Raw genomic sequence first — 24,179 nt, forward strand, 5'->3', positions numbered from 1 at the left:
TGAATTCTCCACTCTGTCCCCAAAAGATCATGGGACTGTTGCTCCATAGTGAGATAGCACCTAATTCTGCAACAACTCGATTCACTGTCCTCACTCAAGACATGTCCCTTTCTGGGCAACAGAGAGGATATATCACGTGTACACACATGATTGAGTGTGTGCATGTGTGCTTTCCAGTTAATTTTTCAGCTTCTGTGGTGTGATTTTTGGTCTTTCGAAAATGATAACCAGTATAAGAATGACATTTTGCAATCAAATGTTATATGCATTTTTTATTTAAACATTAAGATTTAATTACAAAAGCTTCTGGAACAATTAAAGGATGCCAAGGAAGAAAGAGCTGAAAACTCAGACTTGCGTTTTTTCATTCATTGTGAAAGCAAAACACATTGTCAGCAGCAAGGAGTTTTATAGAAAAGTTTCTGATGGACAGTACAAAGACCTTTCTGTCAATATTGTCTCTGAAACACCTTGCTGTAGTGAAGCACATCTTTTTTTTCTGATCACACTTCCTAGTGTTGGCTGATTGGTTTTTGCAGTGGGAAACAAGTAATAATTATTGCAGAATTACTGTAATTCTTTTCTGTTAATCTCTGCTAATATAACACAGTCTTCTTCTTGGAAAAATGTCCAAACATAATTTACTTTACTCTGATTAAAATGTCTACTGCTGTTCTTAGAAGTTTTATTTGCACAAGTATGTTCCTAATCTATGTTAATTTCATGCAATATAATTCTTAAGTTTTGGAATAAATACTGAAAATCATTAGAGAGAATTCCTTGGAATGCAAAATCCAAACAAACTTTGTATTTTCATTTAAGGGCAAGATTCCATCATCTTTATTTACACAAGTAGCATCCTGCTCCCTATGTTATTTTGCTGCAAGCTAGAGTCTCAAGCAGTGAAAATCATCATAGTGCCATTAGGATTTACTGCATTGTATTAAACTTCCAATGAAAATTGGGCTGAGCAGTTTTGTCTGTGGAATAATGCACTACCTGTAACTAGTAAAGGTTCTCAAACATAGCCCTACACTTAATAATTTGGCACATTTACAACTGGCGTTACTCAGTAACTTATCAGATGACAATAGTGGAGCTCTTCTGTAAAATATAGGTTAAGCCCATATTTGTATGACTGTACATCTGAAGTATAAAAACCACGATATGTAGTACACTTGAACAGTTAAAAAATATAACTTATTTTATTTGTAAACTATCAATGCAAGATACTCAGCAGCAAAGAAGCCATGTTCAATGTCTTCTGATCTTTTATAAAGATCCGTTGCTGTAAGTAATATAATCGTCTCCAAAACATCTGAGGTTACATGTAGAAACAATCAAGGCAATATTATTTGTACATATTATTAAACATGCAAAAAATTTCCTGAAGAATATTGCCCAAACGTAGAAAGTCATCTGGATCTCAAATTTTCCTTGGTAGCATCTGCTTTGTAAGTATGGCTCACATGTGGCTCCAGAGTACTTCAGTTTATTTTGGAGAATTGGCACCTTTAATAACAGGCTCCCTATTCAAATATGTGGCCCAGTAAACTAAGTTAAAAGTTCCAAACAGCACTGGAAAAATTATCCGGGACATTTTGTCAATCTTACTGATGCTGTTGTAAGTCTTTTTGCTTTCAGCAGGCTTTTCTTCTGCAGGCTTCACTGGAGCAGATGTAGTGTTTGAGATGACAGATGGGGCTGAGTCCTTTGGCATGTTTGGTGCAGGAGTCATCTTCCCAGTGCTGTAGGTATTAGTTGGCTTATTTCCCAGCAAGTTGCGCTCTTTTTTCTGCAGTGTAAAGAAAAAAATGTTATACCACAAGAACAGAAAGTGGAAACACATTCTCAAGTTACTGACACAGAAAGCTGAGCACCATAATCAAGCATGCTAGTAAATGCCTGTTGGCTATTCTGACTTTGTCTATCAAACAGATGTTTCTCCCTTGATTTTGTAGCCCTTACTCAGGTGAGACCTTCCCTGATGGAGAAAGCTGAGATTCACTGGCTGGACCCACATCCCACCTGGCATGTGCATTAGCAGCTTTTGTCAGTGAGATGTGGTCTTGCATCTGCAGAGGTTGCTGCCCCACAGACAGCTGACAAGATGTGAACCTCATTTCCCCAGCTGCTGCAAAGAGTGTGGGGAAGGGCTCATTGCCCCTGCCAGCTTGCCCTCTTTATAAGGCTCTTTTGGGATGCCTGTGGGAACGAGCTCTCTAGGAGATGGTTTACTAAGAGTCAGTCCTATCCCAAAAGTTCATTTCAGCATGAAACTCACAGGTTTTTGTTTTCACAGAACCAGTCTTTGGTTCCTTTTTTCACTGTGGTGGGACCCCGACTCACGGAGCTCAGTGTGAGCTTTGTTATTTATTTAGGAGAGCACACAGGGAGGGCTCTGCAGAGATAAGTTTCATAGCGTATGTCCGCTATTATCAGAAGTCTAATCACTGAAATCCCATGCCCCATGTACTCAATGCCCAATGTGCTTCTGTAAACAGTCCTCTTCATACGGATGATAGAGACTGGTAGTTTATCTCCGTGAAGAGAAGGCACCATATTTCCTTGAAAATTTTTCTCTACAGGAAGGTAAAAGTATGTCATGAGGTAATTAAATACCTTTCTCACAAAGAAGCTGAAAATTGACCGTTCAGTTATTTCAACTATGCTGAATACCTACTTTTTATTTTAGGTATTTAAAAAACATAAGTTAAACACCTTGATTTTCGCAGCTTCCTGGGCTTTTTTGCCATCCCATGCCCAACTCCTCTTGGTGAAATAGTTGACTGTTGCAAATTCAATCAATGCAGAAAATACAAAGGCATAGCAAACAGCTATAAACCAGTCCATTGCAGTAGCATAGGCCACTTTTGGCAAAGAGTTACGGGCACTGATACTTAAGGTGGTCATGGTGAGGACTGTTGTTACTCCTGCAAAGAAAAAAAATAAGAGTCAGAGATCAGTTTGCTAACCCTTATGAGATCCCAAATGAGTTATGAGCAGGTCCCAATTCAGGAGGATACCTAAGAAGGCCACATGAAATCAATCAGTGTTTGCATACCACAGTTTGACAGAGAAAGAAAAAATGAAAGCCTTCATCCTCAGATGTTTTATTCTATGGAGTTCTGGTTAGTTCTAGCTGTAGTGTATTTAAATAAGTATTTTTAGGGTAACATAAGCCCAGGGTTTATAACTGTTAGAGTGAAGTGGGATTACATATTTTGTTTTCTTATACAGAGATTGCACGTATGAAATTGCTGACTGTTACTGGTTTCCTTGACTGTAGCTCCTCCTTTCCCGTATGACAGTAAATGACAAAACAGCCCCTGCTTTCATCTGTAGAAAGATTTCCCCAAGAGCAAAAAACTTAACTCTCAGTTACAGCTTTGTAAACCTAGTGTCAGCAAAGTCAGCAAAGTGATGCTACTACCTGTATTCTCCCCATACAGCTTGCTGAGCTGATTTTTGAACAAAGCTGCCAACTGACTTCAGGAGGCTTGTACAGAAGAGTGACTCCTTTAAAATAGCTGAACAAAGTTTTACTTAGTAAACTGTTCCCACTCCCCTTGTTTTTATCTAGTAAAAATTTTGTATTTCATCAACCTTCACTTAAGAAAGTGCTTATTTTCTGCAATCTTCTAGTGATAAATCAAGTAATTTAATGACACCCTAAAGGTTTTTTCCATAACAGTTTCTTCAGTAAATATACATTTTCTAAATGCAAAGTCATATTAATTTGTTTTACAGTAGTAGAGATAACTGTCACTAATTAACCTCTACATGGTTTTCCCAGATAAACATCCTACAATGAAGATAAACAAAATGTATTGAAGTGATATCTGCTTCAAATGCTTAGCTAGGGTATATATTAAATATGATAATCCATATATCTTTTCTAAACCATCCAGTATCCATCCAAGTGGAAAAAACCCAACACAAATCACACCAATTTGATTCTTCTTTCTTCTGTCCCTAACTTTCACATAACTGATTGACCAATTTCTATCATAACTTTACAAAAACAGCCCAGACAGGGCTTTTAAATTTGTTTTGAGTTTAAACCGGAAGAGAATGAGAAAACATTTACAACATCTCAAGCAGAAATAAACAGTAGTGAACTGTGGTTTTGTAACAGCAAATCACTTTCACAAGCCGCAAAGATCCTACCTGTGTTCTAGGAGAAAGTGGGATACTCACCAAAGACAGTTCTAGCAGGGACAGATTCTCTGTTTAGCCAAAATGATACTTGCGATAAGATCACAGTCATAATGCAAGGAAGGTACGTTTGGATGACAAAATAACCAATTTTTCTTTTCAGATGAAAATGGGCTGTCATAATAGTATATTCACCTAGAAGAAGAAGAATGTGCATGTGAGTAAAATAAAGAAGGCTTACTGATTTAGGGACTGAAAGAGGCCAGCTCCAACCCCCATTTGAGGATACCACTCAGCCATTCTTAATTGCATGAAAAATGTCTGGATTTTTTCACGGTGAAAAACCAAGACTTGAGACAGAGATGCTGCTAGATCCTCATAGTCTTCACATCCAGTCTCCAAAGCAGAAGACAATGACTACTATTTCTATTACACTGAAAAGCTGCAGTCCTCCTATGCACCTGGAATGTTGTGATGTTCACAGGCTTAAAAAATCTGGTGTGCTGGCACTGCCTCAACACTGTCTGGTTTTGACTCAGTCCTACAAACTCTCGTAGCATAGTAACAATTCAAACTCTCGTAGTGTAGTAACAATTAAGGCCCTCGACTCTTAGAAACCTGATTTAGCAGCAGGATTTAACCTCATTAGGGAAACTGTTATGGCCAAGCCATCAGTTTTCAAGAATGAAAATGTGTCCATACACTCCTTCTGCTCCACACTTCAGGGACTGGCAGTCCCAGCATCTTCTGCAAGAACTGCCACTTTGCACATGGATCCTGGGATGTCGTCCTGATCTGAGTACCCAAACTCTTCAGATTGCTGCACCAGGAAAAGAAAAATCCCTCTAGTGCATTCAGTGTTCCTAGAATTTGGAACACTTTAGCCCTTAGAAAGATTATCTGTTTCTGGACAGATATTGTGTCCTGTCTTGTTCACCTGTGCAATGAATATTGTACTGCCTGCATGTAGCACTCCCTAAAACCTGCCACAGCAGTGCTAAATTCCATTTTTTTTCATACGTCAAATTAGAAAAAAAAAATCCCTCTAGTGCATTCAGTGTTCCTAGAATTTGGAACACTTTAGCCCTTAGAAAGATTATCTGTTTCTGGACAGATATTGTGTCCTGTCTTGTTCACCTGTGCAATGAATATTGTACTGCCTGCATGTAGCACTCCCTAAAACCTGCCACAGCAGTGCTAAATTCCATTTTTTTTCATACGTCAAATTCACAGCATTGCCTTAATATGCCTTTTATCGGCTTCTCTGAATTTCAATAAAAGCCTAAAAAAATGCACTCAAAAATCTACAGACCAGCTGTCACCTTCCCTAATGTTTCAGAAAAAATCAAACTTCAGCCAGTTCTTTCAGATTGTTCCTGGAAAACCATATAGTTGTTACTGAGGGCTATTCCTGGTGGTAACTGCTCCCTGGTTCTTTCAGAGTGTTTCTAGAAAATCAGGTAGTTGTTACTGAAGGCTATTCATGATGTAACTGCTCCCAAATCCAAAATCTTGCTAGCTAAAAGCATGCTACTATTTGCCTAGGAAAAATAACAGTAAAAATAAAATGTAAGAATAAAAAACAATCCTCCCTTCAAGCCCTAACAGTTCTTCACTGATATCAAAGTAATTTAAAAGCATGCATCGTTCAGTTGGGTACTGATGAATCAGAGTAATGCCTGTTTTGAAATATATGTTGTCCTCCAAGAATAAAACAACTGTAGCTATAATCTCTGTTGCAAGACTTGACTGTTAGTCTCTATAGAACATACACAAAAGGAAAATACCTAACAGACTGATTCTGCCTTAAGTGAACAGCCTGAGTTGAGCTGTGGCCAGCATTACTAAGCTATTAGATTTGGCAGATTACTTCTAAGCGACAATATGGCTAATTAGCAGGGAACAGGTTTACAGTGAATGGGGTTTTGCAGGTATAGCTGCACTGATATACTATGCTACAGGAGCTCTGCTATTCTGCATCAAGTTTACAGACCTTGCTCATGCTGAGGATATTAGACAGAACGTGAAATAACACGGAAATACTTTAACTGACATCCTGCCCAAATCTTTATGTCTTTCTCTGGAGTCTGATTTTCTGGTGAAACGGTTCCCTGAGTGATGTGGAATGATGTGAAACTGGGGAGAAAACCCCTGCAAAGCAAAGCCTAATTCCCTTCTATTTGGTGCAATTTTGAACCAGGCCGAATATGCAGTGGTCTCAGGAGGAACCCCCCTTGCTCTTTATTTAGGAGTATTTAGTTTGTGGATTACCCATAAAATATGACAGGAGCAGCAGGGTCTGCCTGCCTGTAATCTGTTTCTCAGTTGCTACTGCACTGGGATGTGTTTGAGTCTCAGTTTCCCTGCTCTCTACAGAGTGACAATGTGCATTATTGATTTTGACAGTATGCTCTGAGAGCTGGCATAAAAAAAAGAATCTACATAGCTTCAGAAGAGCAACAGGACCCTCTTTTTTTTCATTTTTAAAATACAGAAAGTGAATGCCTACATTCTGATGGCCCTCCACAGCTGATTTTTAGCTTACCATTTTCTTTAACCTATCAAAGCTCTTATCTCCACTGAAATAATCACAGCACCATGATTTTGTACTTGCTCTTCTCCCAGACAATATATTCTTTGATTTACCATGCTGTCCTTTTCAAAGATGCCTATACTAGGAATACTTTCTCCAGGAGACTTGGGGCTTAAGAAAACCCCACAGCTTGGTTTTTAATGCCTTGGGACTGCTGCTTAAAGTAAAGCTAAAAGCTGCCTGAGTTGGCCTGCTGTTTATAGAACAAGATACTGGCTCTGTTGGAACAGCAAAGCTCCCTTTTACTTCTGTAAGGCCTCTGTTTATCCTTAGACCATGAGCTTTCTTGAGCAAGAGCTAATTTTTGTTATAGGTTAATGTAGCACTTAAAAGAGAATCCTGTTCCTGATGGGGTCCACTCATCACTGCAGAAAACAAATTATTGTTAGTAAACAAAAACAAATCTAGTTTCTAATGAAAAGCCCTAGAGCAGAAATGGCTGCACTTCTTCATGGAGCTGTGCTACCGTGCTGCTGCTGCTCTTAAGGGGCTTTTTATGCTTTAAAAGCTGCTACAGTATTTTTTGGTATCTAGTTGATGGAGTTCTGGACATCATGCTTACAGATTTTCCAGGATCTTACACATATTATTCCATTGCCATTATGCTGAGATTCAATTGAGTACTTTAAAGAGGCTAGACCAGCCCCCAGGCTTGTTTGTTTACTGGATATATCTGGACTCAGTTCTATCAATGGCTGCTCTGGCAAGATCCTGACATTATGTCTGTGATGCCACCTCCCTAACTATGCTGACATCCAGAATATTCTGGCCCATAAAAAATGCATGTTCCCTTTCATAGTGATACTGGGGAAAGATTCATCTCAAGAAAAAATCAGAATTATTTGGTTCAAAATGAAGAGCTGAATGATTCTTTTATTATTTAGGCTTTGGATATTACAGAGCTCAGGCTCCAGCTGGCAGTATATAAAAGAGTGGGTTTATGTTTTGTTTTGTGCCACTGCAGATCCTAAGTTAGCTATGAGAGATTCTGGGTATGGGGAACAGAACTGGGCAACCATTTGTGGAAAGCAGCAAGATCCACTTGGACTCAAATCTCATATCTGATTGTTTTCAATACTTTTACCACCAGGACATAACAGATGTTGGTTCTGTTGGAAGCAGTATGAGTAGTCAAATGTCTTTCTTTCAGGTGAATAACACTAGGGGATGTTAGCGCAAATAAACCCAAAAACCCCAAAAAAACGAACAGCCAAAAAAACAAACAGGTGGCACATGACAGAGCTGTTTTCTGTGGCATGGCTAAAATGTTCCAAATTTCAAGATTGGCTACAGAATTAGGAATGCCAGGGTATTTTTTTCTGAGAAACCAGCCAAACAGCAGCTTGCCTACAAAATCAAGAGTCCCAAGGAACTGGTACAGGTCTGGCACTTCCATTTAAAAAAAAACGAACTGCTAGAAAGAAGAGCATAAATCACCTATGACATACACAAACATTTCATCTATGCAGCTGCAAGGGCTGCATAGTTTGACTTGTGTGTCATACAAGGCACAAAAGATCCAAGCACTTGGATTATGCAATAGCTATTTGGTTTTTCTTTTTCACGTTCAACAATTCAACAGAAGGAAGAAATGCCTTCGATGGCCATTCGTAAGTAATGCTGATTACTGGCCTCCTACGAGCTTGATGAAGTCCAGAAAATCCATCGTTGACTGATGCTTTCCCTGTGCAAAATCGGATTTTTGTATTTTGCTAATCCCTGGTTACAATCTGTGTCCTGCTCTTTGTGATCCACCCTGCAATCAGAATCCAGCCAGCCCAGATGTAACCCAGGACATTAATATAAAATCTTGACGTTGGAAGCACAGCATTTATTAGCATAAATCTTAAATATGTGAGGGAGGTGTTTACTGTGCAGAAACTTTGGGATTTGTCTGAAGTGTTTCCTTTGGGCTGAGAAGCACAAGGAGCTTTCACAGGCAAAGCGGCAAACTGGAAGTGGCCTGGAGCTGACACACTGGAGCACTCGCTGCCTGGGCTGGATGGTTTTCTTGCTCTGAGGAGCAGGACGAAGTTGTAGGAGATGCTCCAGTACATCCTTTGGATCTTTTTCTTGGCAACAATGAAGGCGAGAGGGGAGCTGCCATTCATTGCAGAAAACAACGCGGCTATGATGGTGAACTGGTAAGGAAAAAAGTGCCTTTACTCTTTAATGAGAGATAGTGTACTCGTTCTTTTTCTGCAAAAGTGACCACTCTGTCTATATGTTTCTCTTGACTTTACAAACCTTTGCTTTAGCATCAGCTTTATGTCTCTGAAATGGGCAAGGGAGGTGAATGTCTATAGGATGGAGATGGCAGTCAAATTTAGTGGCTGCCCAAGGCAAGCCTTTGCGTCCTTTCTGGAGCACAAAAGGCAAGCTCAGATGCTCCCTCTTTATTTTCCAGTTGGAGCACAAAGCTTTATGCATCTTCATGTTTCAGTTCAACTAACTTTGTCTGCAAGTGTACATGTACCTGTTTTCATGTCTCCTAAATTTCCTAAAGATAGTAAGAGGTCCTTCATTTAATCTATACTTTGTCCTCTGCAACTCTGCCCATCATTTTTCACCGGGGACACAGTATATCACCAGCAGACCCTGCTGGGATATACTGCAGGAATTGCTCCCAGGCATGTTGCTGCAGGCTACCCCTTTCCCCAACCCAAGCCCCTGGCACCCACCAGCAGTGGAAATCCCCCTTTTCTTCATGGCAGGCTGCTTCATTTCCTCCTCTCCCCCCGCCCTTCGCTGGATGCCAGTAATGCTCTCCAGCCGAGTGCATTGTGTAACCTGGTTAAGCCCCCGTCCTACTGAGTGCACGTGATCCCTTGTCCTGGCCCCGACCCCCCCGGGAGTCCCCCCCCCACCAATGCACACCCAGGGCTGCCCTTGCGTGGGAGCCTTAAGAAGCAGGGGGGCATGGCTCACGTGGATGCCCGGCCTGGGATTAAAGCTTCTTTGTCTCCCTAATGCTGCCACATCTGGCGCCTCCGCTTGCAGCCCGAGAGGGAATGGGAATCCTCGGGGTTTGCACCTCCTCTCCGGCCACGTGGTCCCCCGGACACGCTGCAGAGCCATGCCACGCCATGCCACAGTCCCGTCCTCGCCCCCCCATCCCCTTCCCCCCGACGCAGTTTCATCAAGCAATCATTTTAAAGCGATGATTGAAACGGATCAAATGCGTGGGTGGTGTTTGCCTCCAGGGTGGTTCCTCCCACGGGGAAATAAGCCAGCAATAGCGCTGGCAGCCTCAGCAAGGGCGATCGCCAAGAAACTGCGTGCAGCTTCTCTGGCACTCCTGTAAATAGCAGGAACTTGGATGTATCTTCAGCCACAGTCGTGCGATGTACCTTATAGCCAGCACATAACCCTCTCAGTGTTTAAATGCCTCTGCTAAGTGGCCCTGAACCTGCACAGGATCTCCCTAGCACTCCGCATCCCACAGATGCTTCCCTAGCCTTATTGCAAAATAACCAGAGCCTGTGAATCTCCCCTCCTGCTCCAGCTATCAGCAACCGTGGGATGGGAATATTCCCCCTACCTGTACTGGTGCTGATGTTTTCCGTTCCCACAGTTTGTCCCATCAGGTGGTACTGGTTAAGTCGTGAGCCATCTTCGGCCACTACCACAGATGTTGTGGTGCTGTTAGTCCACACATAGATCACTTCAGAATTGGGATAAGCATCTGCCAACAAAGGGGAAAGAAGACAGTAAGGAGTAAAAACCACTGTGTAATATTTTAGTGGATCCTTGAATGATAATGACAGGGAGAGAGAAGAATGGAGGAGTGAGAGTGAATGGAGAAAAACAAATAAAGATTATATAATCATGATCCCGTATGCCCAGCTCAAAAAATATTAGGTTGAAGCCTTCTAATATAAGAGATGTGTGGGATGGTTTGTGAAAGGCTGGAACAGTGGAGGTATAAATATAATCCATCACAACCACTCAGTTTGGGAAAGAGCAACTCAGACCTATACTCACCTCACTAGTGGTTCCTAAACCCCATCAAGCTGCAAAAGGTATTTTGCTGAAGTTCCCCCTCAAAAGGACTCAGACACCTTGAATGCCAGGACAACAGGGACCTTCTGTGTCTTGTCCTGTCTCCAGGATAAAATTCTAAGTGATGCCATGTGCAAGTGCAGAGTCTGGTGTGTATGCACTAACTGGAAAACGTATGTGTGGATGAGGGCACAGGCCTTGCATGTGGATAAAGGAAGCTGGAATGTGTCTGCCTGTGCCTGTGATGCGGAAGAGCAGACACAGGATGCAGGGGTGAGAATGCAGGGAGCGAGGAATGGGGCCAGGAGCTGCAAGGAGAGGGTAGGTGTTTGTGCATAGCAGAGCAAATGGGTGGTGCTGTGGAAACACCTGCACAACCGCAGATATGTATGTGATTTCTCTCATGTTCATTTAGAAGTCCTAGGAATTAAATGTAGTCGCAGTACTGCCAACTCATTCCTTCCTCTATAATGCTGCTGTAACTTTAATGCCCTAACACCCAGAGTGGTGATAGTGTTATAACAGAACCTCAGTTTTCTTTTACAGACAGTCAATGCTGGGTTTAGTTTTTAAGCCGCCTCTGCAGATGATCTCAAAAACCCCAGGAGTTGACTCGATATTTAATTATATTTTATTTAAGTAGCTCTCACACTTTTTAGAACTCCTCTATCATTGAAAGCAAAGGTCACATTCCTGCAACCATGTTACAGTAGGCTAGAGTACATTGTACTAAAATCTCTGGAAAGCAGGCAAGGCCTACTCTCCAAATGGAAGGTGAAAAGCAGGTAGGCTTCAAAGTGGTGTGAAGTCAAATATTAATATCTCACCTTCTGCACTTTTTAACTTGGAAGGTGGGAGTGCAGAATGTTTCTTTCTGGAAAAAACCTGACATCCTAGTTCAGGAGACAACATATGGTGGCTTTCCAGATCAGGACTTGAAAATCAAGGACAGCAGGCTAGGCTGAAGGATATGTACTCGCTCCATCGGATTGCATGTTTTGTTTGCTACAGCAAGTGAGTGGTCTTGGAAAGGTACAGCTCCATGGAGGACTTATAAAAAATTCACAGGCATTGGGTCACAGGCAGTGGGTCAACATGAGCTTCTGAGGCACTGAAAGGGCAAGAAATATGCTAAGGTGATCCCTGGATCTATACAACCAGGAATGTCAAGCAGAAAATGGGAAATGATCCCAGTTCAGGCTAAGAGCACACATGTGTAGCACGATGAACTTCACTTGAATGCTAGACCAGGTAGCAGGGAAGAAAGCAGCACCTTCTTTGCACTGTTATTAAAGTTACTGTGTCATATATGGGAGGCAGGACACTGGCTAGATACACCTTTGCTCTGACTGTGTATGGCTATTCATCCACATCTGAGAAAACACACAGAAATAATGAGGACAGAGAGGGGGAGAGTTCAAAAGAAGGTTACAAGCATCTCCAGGGACTGGAAAATAAGTTGTGATTTGACACTTTACCAGCTCAGCTTATTCAGCTCACTGACAAAAAGCTGAGACGTAGCTCAAGCTCTGAGTATAGGTACTTGCATACAGGAATCTGAAACCAGGGTGAATCTCTTGGACTAATCACAAAAGTTGCCTTAAAGATGGTTCCAGGCAGGTTCAGACAGAGAACAGGGCAGAACTTTCTAACTGGGTAATTATACAATGGATAACTTCTGAGAAAAAAAAAAAAAAAAAAAAAAAAAAAAAAAAAAAAAAAAAAAAAAAAAAAAAAAAATGAACTACTGTCACTACGAGGATAATGGTAATTTGAAATCTTTTTTTTGTCATGTATCTGACAGTTGCTGCTGTATCCAGGGCTGTAGCTGGTCCTGGGTTTGGAAGCTGAGGACCTACAAATTTTTCATCCTTTGTTAGCCATGCAGGACTGCCCACATGCCTTTCTTATGCTTGTATTTGTAGCTCTGCAGTAAAATTACTGTAATTACATGTCATGATCTGCTTTGAAAGGCTAAGAAGGAATGTCTTCCCTATTTCAAAATATTTGCATCACAAAAAGTAATGGAACTTCACCTTCCCTTTCAAGCTGAGATACTTCATTATCTCTGAGATGACTACAAGTTCACAACGTGCTGTAAATAATTTCAAAGCCAGATCTGGAGCAGACAAGTGGGAGGGGATGGGTCCATTTTAAAAAATTACACAGAAACCCCTCCTTTTTTAAATGCTTCTCTCGTACATATTGTTCATGTGCTGAGATCCCCAGGGAATGTGGGATTTGTTTAGGTAGATTTGGGATTGTCAGAGAATTTGACAAAAAAACCCCCCTCCAAATAACAGCATTGGATTTTTTTTTTTTCTGGGATGATCTAGCTGCATCCCAACTCAGAACTTTCCTGTCTCTGCAACGATCCCAAACACAAGGATAATTGGGTTTGTCCTTGTTTCCTGATGATGACACACATTAATTCATCCTGACTAGATGCTTCCCAATGAGAGTACTGTAACCAAATTCACTCAAATTGCAATCACACAGGAACTTAGGCCTGTAAGGCTTAACAAGCGTTCAGACGCTTTGGTTCTCTGCTCTGCCTGGCCTGAGGGGAGGGGTGTCCAAAAATAATTCAGCACCTCCGCTGTGAATTGCAGCCTTAACTGGGTGCTAAAACGCATGCACTTGAACAGGGTTGGGGGCTCCTACACGGCAGACGTCCGGCAGCTCTTCTCGTAAAATATCTGCAATTCAGACAGAGGCCACAAGGTGCCAAAACTCCAGATCTCACAGGTATGCCTAAGCAATACTTCACGAGGCTGTTTTCTTTTGAAACCATGTCAGGGAAGGGAGCTGCCCATCCCAGGTCAGCTGGTGAGAAGAGAGACCACTCAGGCAGGCAAGAAGAGCACAGCATGAGGCCAGTCCCTGCATGGGAGGAAGACTCTTGGCTGTAGGTCCCTTCTCACAGGATCTGTTGTGAGGCTACAAGACAGAGAGCTGTGTCACTGCTTGGCCAGGAATAGAGTATCCATGGGAGAAGGGATGCCCATCTAAAAAAAATTCTTGTGCAAGGGCAGGCTGGTTATAGCCAGAGTGTTAAGACACAAGAGGATAACAGATGTGTTCCTGTGGAGCCCAACACAAACCATTGCAACCTGCAGTGATTTTACCTCCTCAGGAGAAGTCTGTCACCTTAGGAATAACATGAATTTACCCCAGTCTAGATATATTCTGTTGTGATGGATCACATATATGATATGATCCTCATCTCTCTTCCATGCAAATATAATAAAAGATGGTGTTTTAAGAAGCTCTATTATAAGATTTTTGACTTTGTGCCTCCTTTCCTTACTACATATCACGTTCTGAAAGGAAAAAGCCACCCCATGCACTTTGGTGTGGGAGTTGACCATCTCTTTTCTGGTCATCTAGATAAACCTCCAGAGGGATAAGCCTGTGTACTTTTAACAGGTAGCTGTCTTCCTACTGCAAACCTTGTGCCATCTCTTCACAGAAGCCTGCAACTCCAGTTATCCCAAACTTGACAACCAGAAGCTCCAGCTCTGCGGCTGATGACCCCTGCAGTATAATTAGGCAGTCATATTGAAAGCTGAAACTGTGGGTGTAGTCTAGAATGATGTTATTCTGCTATTGGGGTAGAAGTACTAATGGAGAGATGGTATTATTCACTGTCATACCAAATTTTGTAAAAACACTCATTCACTTAAGCAAAGCTTCCAGGAGATTGCCTACTAGCCATGCTTGCCGGAGCACTGAAGAACTTCAGGTCTTGTTGTCTAGAGATATGAGAAAGGTTTACCAATAAAAGGAAATATGGAAATATGTCATCTCCTTTACATGACACACAGGGTGGGGATGTCTCCCAAAGGGTGATAGAAAAAGGTAGCAGCAGATCTGGGATAGCAAACTGAGAAAATGATGCTGGTAGTTTTGCAAAAGCAAACTCAACTTCAAAGCCACTGCAAATCCAAGTGAGACTGCTTGGTGTTTATTCTACTTTAAGCAAGTGCATGTGTTCTGGATTTATGAATCCAAATAATTAATCTTGTGTTCTTTACAATAATTTTTTTATCTTGTCAAAGAAAGGAGGAAGCCTCATTAAAGCATCCTTTCTCTTCTAAGCTAACTTCTTTGAAAAATAAAACAAAAGATAGCAGTTGAGATGAACAGCTAAAATTACAAAGTATAATGTTATTAAATGTGAGAAAATGACAACAGACATTTATTTCTCCTGGACAGTTGATAAATGGCTACAGGCTTATCACCTATCAGAATGATGAAAGAAATATCATCTTCTCTTATATATTTATTGATGAGCAGATCTATTTTTCTACATTCTAGCATCCAACATACACCACACAATATAAAAACAGTGAAGATGTGCCTTGCTCTTCTCCCACACTTGTCCTGCTCCTGTATGTCTGGCAAGGAAAGCCTGAAATGGCCTTTATTATGCCAGTGAACAGTGGGCAGGGGAGAGACCACAACCAGAGAGGAATTACATTAAGAAAAAGTCTAGCAAAGCACAGCAGTTAGTGAGTAAGACCTGGAGGATCCCAGACATTTGCCTTGGCATTGAGGACAGCCCTGTTTTCATTTGCAAATGAAACTGTGTGAGCAGTGCAGAATCCTCCCTTCCATTCCAAAAAGCAACTTGAAAGCAGGGAGTTTTCTCCTGCCACTGCCCCCACCACAGGGCAGTGGTGGCAGCTGTGGCTACTGAGAGATACTCTCCTTTTTCACTTTTCTTTCTCCTCCATATCTGAAAGAAACTCCAGGGAACAAAAAAAGTGGTGGTGGGGAAGAGTGTTTCTTGTCACCTTAAGTCAAATAAATCTAAATGTGGATGGATGAACCCAAACTTCGAGTCTATGGGACCCAGATGTATTTCTAGGACTGTTTTTTTTAAGCTGTAACCCCTGAAAAATATCACCACTGATATCTGCCAATAAGTTTTCATTCCTGCACTACAGGGCATAAAATAATTGAGAAACAAAGAATCCCTCTCCAAAACACCCCCTAAACCCTTTGAGAGACCTCACGGGAAGCATAAAGCAGTGCCTGTGTAGTTATGTTAAGACAGCCTGTGCAGCGTGTACAGGTGCCCATCCAGCACGCTTGAGGTACGTTCCACAATTAAACAGACCATCTATCCACAAGCCATGGCTGGAACTTTCCTTTCAGAACTATGCTAGTTGGCTGCTGAATTAACTTAAAGAGATAGTGTAGAAAGATGACTTCTGGTTTGTTTTCTATTTTATCCGTTCCAATTGTGCAGTTACATTCTAAGCCTTTATTATCGTGACTTTTAGTACATGCCACAAGGATTGTCAGACTGCCTAATCTTGGGAGTATTCCTAATCCCTGTCAAAGCCTGTTGATTGGGGAAGATGCGCATAAATTGTCAGCTTTTTTAGAAATTCTAATTACGGTTTGAATACACATACAAATATCTATCTTATCTAACCATTAATGTATTTGACTCACTTAGAGGCTGTTATATAACTCACTAGTGATCCAGATTTACAGCCTCTCAGACTCCTGCAGGCTGCAAAACAGCCCTGCTACTAAGCCATCATGTACCAGCTTGAATTCTAAGAGTCAGGCTGGATTTCTTGTGGTTTGTGCACGAATACTTTGTAGCCCATTACAAAGCATCTGTCAACAGTTGCGCCTATGTGACTCAGGCCAGATTTGAGCTCCATAATTGGAATTTCCCATTAAAATGACTTTGTAAGAATGACTTGATGTACAAATGAGATTATTCTATAGGAAGAGCAAGTGAAAAAAAAAAATCTACTAAAAATGCACTTTTAAATATAAAAATAACAAGACATGGTACTAAATATGCATGGTCTAGTCTTGGGGGAAATAGCTTTTTATAAAAATAACATTTTAATGCAAAATAGCAATTAAAATACTAAGAGAAATGTATTCACATATTAAATGATTAAGAGCCTAAAATAAAGACTTTGCCATAGTGTGATGAATTCTGCTGTTCTTGGGAGAATTTTAGGGTCATGGAAATTACTTTAGGGACCTGAAATCATTAGAATTGAGACTGATCATTTAAACTGGCATGAGTTTACAGCACATGGATAAACAGCATGCATGATTTTAAAAACACCACAGACAAGAAGTGTAATGTGTACGAATACGTGGGACTACAAATTCATGTAACACAGAGTCACAGAATGGCAGGGACTGGTGGATACCTCTGGTGGTCATCTGGCCCCACAGCCTGCTGAAGCAGGGACACCAAAAGCATTTTTTCCAGCACCATGTCCAGTCAGGTTTTTAATATCGCCACGATCTTCAAATATCTCTAGCCAACTGTCAACCTCTCTAGCCAACCTGTTCCAGTGTTCGGCCACTCCCACAGTAAAAGCATGTTTTCCTCTGTTCAGATGGAATTTGATGTTTTTTAATGCCCACTGGCAGAATAAGGCCCTTATTCTGCCAGTGGGTGCTGCTGAGCAGCGCCCAGCCCCCTCTTCTTAATCTCTCAGTCCCTAACCCCTGCTATTTATATAGATGGATTAGGACCCTCTGAACCTTCCCTTCTCCATGCCGAACAGTCCAAGATCTCAGTCTCCCCTCATAGTAGAGATGCTCCAGCCTTTCAATGGCCCTTCATTGTGGCCCTGTATCAGACTCTCTCCACTAAGTCTATATTTTTCTTGCATTGGGCAGCTCAGATTGGACATGCACTCAGAATGGCTCCAGATGTGAGTAGAAGTTAAATTCTCAGAATGGAACTTTTTTGGAATGACACAGTATCATTGTCTGTGACAACAGAGGGCATCCAAGGAGGAAATTATTCATGAAAACTGATGAAACTCGTGGGCATATTCATGAAAAATTATAGGACACCACTGGCTGTGAAACAGGCAGTATAAAGTCCAGTCATACTAAAATGTTTATTTCTGTCCTCCCTGGATTTAAAATAAAAATAATATTTTGTAACATAAGTAGTATTCTATATGTTTTCCTGATACAGTTTTATTCGATCTTCTTGTCACATTCTGCAGGAAATAGTATAGGATGTGCCAGACAGGTCTCAAGAGACTTCATTACTAAGCAACACTAATATACTCTACTGATCATTGCTAAAAAAATAAAGCCGAAAGTTAGATCAAAATGATGCTGTTTCAGAATATAATTTATAAGTCACCTCTCAGGAAAAGGTGGGAATAGAAATGTGGCTGGGAAATGAAATGGAAGCACAGACTATACGCACAAGGTGGTGAAACACACGGAACTGAAGATGTCTGTCAAATTCATTTTGAGACACACAGTTTTGCAAAAGCCATTTTCTTTGGCTTTTCTAAGCAAGAAATCAGGTGGAAGGTCCTGCGTAATTTTAGAAGTTCCAGTTAATGGAAGAAAAGTCTAAATATGACCTGACTTTGAGGTCAAAAATATAAAGCAAAGGAAAAAAACCCAAACTGAAAGCAACTGTGATTTTGGAGGTGGGATTCATTATTAGCATAGGAAAGTCTGCTGACTGCTTTAATACAATAAATTGACTGTTTGCAAGTTGGTACACTAAATCACAGTCATATTGATGATGGATGTAACACAAATACTAATGAACAGTGTTGTCCTAGTAATTCAGTCAGGCACAGCACAGGATGCTATTGCAGCATTTAAGAAGAGCCCTGAGCTAGGAGCTGTGCAGAGTAACACAGAATGTCTCCTAAGAATGACAACCAGTGACAGTAGCTCTTTCCTGCCCCATCATGCTCACCCATACCATGGGGGAGCAGTAAGAGGGATGCATTTATTTCCCAAGCATTGGGATTGCAACTGGGAGTGACTACTTGCTGTGAAATCTGACACATAAGCATTAAAAACCAGGCAAGGCACACTGAATTGAGCTGTGTGTTTTGGGACTGCAGGTTCTCAAGGCTCCATTCAGAAGAAAAAAAAAAAGTACCAAAGAAAATATTTTTCCATGGTGCAGCCTGGAGTATGCCAAACAACAAGCAGATGTGTAGGTGTAGACAACTAAATTCTGCCACTCGTGTTGTGGGATGCCTGCCATGAGCTGACTGAAAGAGGTGTTTAAACAGGGTGTGCTGTTACTCATCCAGTGCTCCAAGGTACCAGCAGCATCAGGTCATCCACCCAGGGTTTCTACTTCCATCTGAGAGCTCTTGTTAGAGAGTGTTATGCCTTCCTTCTTTTTCCTCTTCCTGTTTCTTCCTCTCACTGCGGTCAGTAGTTGTAATACAACCTCTTTCTTTATTTTCAGGTTTAGTGGCAGCTGTCTCAGTCTAGAACTAACCTGAGAACTGATTTTACATGAAATTTAATGGTGGCTACACAATTGCATTTCATATGGCACTTGTCAAAATCTGGTATGCCAGCCTCTGATGCTTTTTTTCCCCCTGTAATGACTGGTATAAATATTCCCTGTAAGAGGACTAGAGCAACAGAACAGTAGGATGTGCTGGGATGATATTTTAAATGCTAAATATCCTAGGAACGTTTCTGACCTTATGTTGGTCTTTCTAGGCCAGGCATGTGGTAATTCCAAGCCAGCCAGCCAATTTGAGTGCTGTACTAACATTTAATGAACTTTGAATTTACCATCACAATATTTGGCACGTATATTAACTGCTTCATTAGGAAAAACAGCATGGTTATGAGGATGATGTTAAGACATTTAATTTACTTTTTGCAAGGCAAACAAAAGTATCCTCCAAAGTGTGGCTGCTACCATTACTCACTTTCCATAGTACCTTTACAAAGATTAAGCACCTTTGCTTAATCTTGATTGCAGTGGTCCCCTCATTTTGCAAGGTGCCACTTAATATCAGCAAAGCTAACACAACCAGCTCTGTAGGAGTGTCACTGGAGTTTCTTTTGAGAAATGCAGAGTGAATTTTAGAAAATACTCCAATTGATCTTTTTGTGGAGGGTGCCTTCACAAACATGGTATTTTTGGCCACATGTAACATCATAGAATGAAACTGTTACCTCACTGTAATCTACAGACATTCTTCTCATCCACTTAAGTGGCATCAGGGACTCAGCTATTGTAGTTAGTGTATTTGCTGAGCTTACCATTCAAAGGACCCTCACTTGTAAATTTGTATGGCCTGAAACCAGCTGAGAGTGATTGGAACTACCCACAGAGCTAAATATATACCTCTGTTTCTGAATCCTATCCCTTAATGAAGACATTTACAAATCTCAGAAGTACTGCTACATTAATAACACTGTGTGAATGTGTAATCAATAGGTATGTGGAGATAACAGGCTGAAATGTTATTATTCAAACACTTTAATACTGCCTTGAAATTGCAATCACAAGAACTTATTCCCTATGCCAAAGGTGCAGTCATCTAAACCTCAGAAGATGGATTATAGACCTCTGTTGTGGGGCACAGTGCAGCCCTGTATTTCAGAGAAGGGGATAAAATCTCCCCAGCCTCAGTGATGGATACAAGGAGCCTCTCTCAGGCGAGCTGTTGCTGACCAGAGGCACTGCCATTCTGCCTGCTCTCTGCTAGAGTACCCAGGCACACATCCTCTCTTTGGGAACTGTCACCTCCTAGCCCCTCTGGAGACCCAGATCCAAAGGTGCTCACAATCTCATTTTCTCTGTGCACAAATAAAACATCTTATTTATAGCCATCAACTGACCTATTTTAGGGGGAGATTAACCTGAGCCTAAAAATATCTACTCCTCTCCCCTAAGATGGTGAGAGCAATCAGCTCAGCTGTATATATTTATCCTACAAAAATAAAAATGTAGGAGGGAGGAATCCCAGGTTTGCTGACATATTTAGCTCTGGGATGTTTTCAGCAAAATGGCTGGCTGCTAGCACAGGCTTGCCATGAGGAGACTTCCAGTGGCAGTGATGGGGAAGGGGGAAAAACCAGAAGGCTTATTAGGCTTTCCTTCTTCCCAGTCCTCTTTGCTTCTCGTTTCTTCATGGGGGACAACATGAAACAACTGTTTCCTTTGAAGAAGCTTGCTGCGCTGGGACTGCAGCAGCACTAGATGACAGCTTGGACTAGCTTGGCTCTCTGTGCAGGAGAGTAGGCTAATGTGGGATCCAGCAATTTAGGTAGAAGACTTCCTGACCCACCAGAGACTGAAGTGTCATAAAGGAGCTGCCAGACTAGAAACTGAAATCCACGTTTGAGCAGTGTCTTGTAGATTTTTTCCTCCCCCAAAAACCGTAGGCAAGTAATTTTGTCATTAATGTACTGCAGTAGCACTGGGAAGCTCTAATTGAACCTAGGGACCCATAACGACAGAGGCAATAAAAGCAAGTAATGAACCACTCTGTCTTTGCTCAGAAGAGACTGTAATTGCTCTTTGCTTCCTTTATGCCCACCTGCAAAATGCAGGCAGCAGAGACCTACCAACCTCACACAGGGATCATAAGAATGAGTTCAGAAATGTTTATGAAATGCTTACAAGCCATGGAAACAGCCACCTTAGAAAATAAGAGACATTAAAAACCTGGCTTGTAAAGCAGTGGAGCAGTAACTACCCATTTGTCACATTTACAAATAATATCCCATTTACCAGTGGTACAGACCCATGATCCATGGCTGGCAACTGTAAGCCTGGCGCTGCCTTTTGGGGCATTATGAGACCAGCAATGTCTTTGCAGGTTTGCACCCAAAGGCCATTTGAAAGCTTAAGCATATTAAGCAGTCCCTGTGTGTTGTTTTCTATTGCTGACAACTCAAATTGATTCCCTGTAATCAGGCAGTTGTGCAGCCTTTAAATTTAGGCTGTAATCTCCAGAGTGGGAAACATGTGCTGATGTTTGTACCATCAGCAAAGCACCCCGGATCTCCACACGGCTCCGCCACAATCCTGTCTAGACCGCTTTCACGTGAGATAAAAACACCACTGCTGAGTATCTCCGCACCAACTCCTACCCCTGCCTGAACTTTTGTTTCCTTGAGCTCAAAACCACCACCAGTCAAACTTTTCTTCCCCAAAAAACGAGTATGTGAGTCACCTCATGATGAGGAGGCTGCTCCCAGGGCAGGTGGAGTGCCGGCTTTCAGTGCTGGCTGCTCAAGGGACTCTTTGCAGCTGCTCCAAAAGCTGCTGCTGGCACCCCCAGGAAGCACTCCTTACCTATCCAAAAAAAGGGGCTTCATTAAGGGTGATTCTACCAGCATGGAGACTGCTCTGGGCTGGGAGGGACTCAAACCCTTGGCCAGTGCACGTCAGCAGATTTTGCAGCCTCCGCTCAGCGCTGGCTGCAAGAGAGATGGGGAAGACAACAGCTTTTGTTCTTTCTGACCTCCCTTTTTCCCTCTGTTATGAAGCTAAGAGGGAAAAACTCACTGGCTTCTAAGCAGTGGGTGACCAGAAGTAGGCAGTGATTGACCCAGAGCTGGGCACTGTTCCACGGGAAAGCCATCACACAGCCAGGGGGCTGGGCTGCTGTTTTAATGTATTTTAAAAATTATCTCAGTGCAGACATACAGTAACCATGTATATATGACAAAATCTTTGAAAAGTTAAATAGTTACAGTGACTGCAAGCGCTTGAAGGATATACCAACAGTTTCTGCAGCCCTTTCTAGGAAGTCCTGGATGTGTGTCACTGTAATGGGTGAAGAAAAACTGACTGGTCTGATCATTTCAGAGAGCCCTTTTCCCTTTTGTCAAACTAAAAGGTAGACTTCTATGGCAAACCTGCCAGACAAGTGGTAAGTTATGGTCATACTCATTTGCAAGTTCTGATGCAGACTGTTCTGGGGCCCCATAACAACAGCTGCTGCAAAAACCCACCACATGGTCCAGGCCCAGAACCCTGTGTTTTAATTTCTATGTAGATTCCTGTTAAGAAATCTTCTTAGATCTCTGGAATGCTTGAATATTACAGTATCTTCTTTTATGCACCACTGCTGATGAATTTCCTGCCCTTTGGGTGTTCTTGGCTGCATTGCTCCAACCTGATTGTGGGACTCAATGCAAGGATGAAGGTACTGGCAGCACTAACTGCCCAAAATGCTGGACTAAAGAAGCTATATTGCTATACATGCATATCTGAAATGACTACAGGCTATGATGCAACACCTGTGAGAAGGCTTAAGTATCTGTTGTTATAATCCACTGTACCCAGTGCAGAAGAAACAGCACAGATCATACAAGATGCTTGAAGAAATAGTAGCCATCTCTATACTGAAGAGCCCTACTGACTTTCATTGAGATCCTTTGAAAAATGGGACTTCCAGCAGAAATAGCTAGAATAATCACTAGGAGAGATACAAAAACTCACCACCAATATAATGCAACACTTAACTAATCTACAGCAGTGACTGTTTCTTCAGAACAAAGAATGGGTTTGTATTTCTGAGCTAGTAATGCAGAGAAAAATGAACTTCTGAGTTGCTCTGACTGGGGTATAATACACTTACCTACATCTGAGATAGTACTGCAGAAAAATAAGAACTTCTAAAATATGATTCATCTCATCCTTAGGCAGGTATCAAAAGTAATTCTAATGAACCTCACTGCAGAAGTACTTATTTCTTTCAGTGGCCATAGAGGGACTCTAGACAACTAACTGGGCCATATTTTTCTATCTGAAATTGTCACAGATCAGTCTCATCTGTTCCCTAGAGCTTTGCTGTCAATACAAGTTTTGATATTGGCCAAAACCCTGTGCTCATTCTGCACTAAAAGATTTAATTTTTTAAACAACACAATCCCACAACAAGTCATCTGTCCATGATTCCAAGGAAAACAGAGGCAAAGAACAGCAATACTATTAGGTGGTCTCCACCCCCTCCATTCATTCTAAGGGTTGTACAGAAAATTAGTTCAGGCTAGATGCCTGTGCTTTAATAGCTAGCTATACTTAAGTAGAACTACAGCAATGGTCCAAGACAGTTGTCTACATTGCTTTTTTGATGCTGTCACAAGCATGTCTTTCATTGTGTCTGGAGATCTAGCTTCTAAACAGCTAAAAATTAGGGGAAAAGTATGCCGACTAAAGAGGTGGTTGGTAGCTGGGGTTCATATAGGGTTGAAGGAGAGAGATGAAAAATACATCAAATGTCTTAAAAGTATTTAGTATTAGTATTCACCTAACTTCACATTATTTTAGTCATTCAACATCCACTGCAATGGAGCTGTCTAAGGAAGCAGTGATAAACCTTAGGAAAAGTTAAGAGGAGATATTACCTCAGTGAGCAGACCACCACCAAACCTATCCATTCCGTATTAGCTGGCTTCTGCCTTAAACTGCAAAATCAAAACTTAGTCTTGAACTTGGCTGCTCAGCATTTCACAGAGGACCTCCCTGGCTCTCTCCACGTGTCCTTTCAAAAGGAGGGCACTAACACATTCCAGCAGAGTCAACAAGCTGTGCTGTCTCTGCTCTCAGGAATAGATTCAGGGAGCCTCTTCCATCCAGCTGTAGGGACAAGTAACAGAAAAGCTCTGCCTCTACGTA

At 41.6% G+C, this 24,179-nt stretch overlaps 1 protein-coding gene across 1 annotated transcript in view; it reads right to left on the minus strand.

Moving 5' to 3' along the window:
- Positions 1 to 257: 257 nt before the first annotated feature.
- GABRA5 (gamma-aminobutyric acid type A receptor alpha5 subunit) overlaps positions 258 to 24,179 on the minus strand; it is a 56,805-nt gene continuing 32,883 nt past the window's right edge. The window contains exons 7-10 of the mRNA XM_008635793.2: positions 10,293 to 10,436; positions 4,201 to 4,353; positions 2,722 to 2,933; positions 258 to 1,795 (exon numbers count right to left, since the gene is read on the minus strand). Of these exons, the coding sequence (XP_008634015.1) occupies positions 1,493 to 1,795; positions 2,722 to 2,933; positions 4,201 to 4,353; positions 10,293 to 10,436 (812 nt within the window). The 3' untranslated portion in view covers positions 258 to 1,492. The remainder of the gene's footprint in view (positions 1,796 to 2,721; positions 2,934 to 4,200; positions 4,354 to 10,292; positions 10,437 to 24,179) is intronic.

This window comes from Corvus brachyrhynchos, unplaced genomic scaffold (genome assembly GCF_000691975.1).
Source record: "Corvus brachyrhynchos isolate BGI_N302 unplaced genomic scaffold, ASM69197v1 scaffold83, whole genome shotgun sequence".
Classification (NCBI taxonomy): Eukaryota; Metazoa; Chordata; class Aves; order Passeriformes; family Corvidae; genus Corvus; species Corvus brachyrhynchos.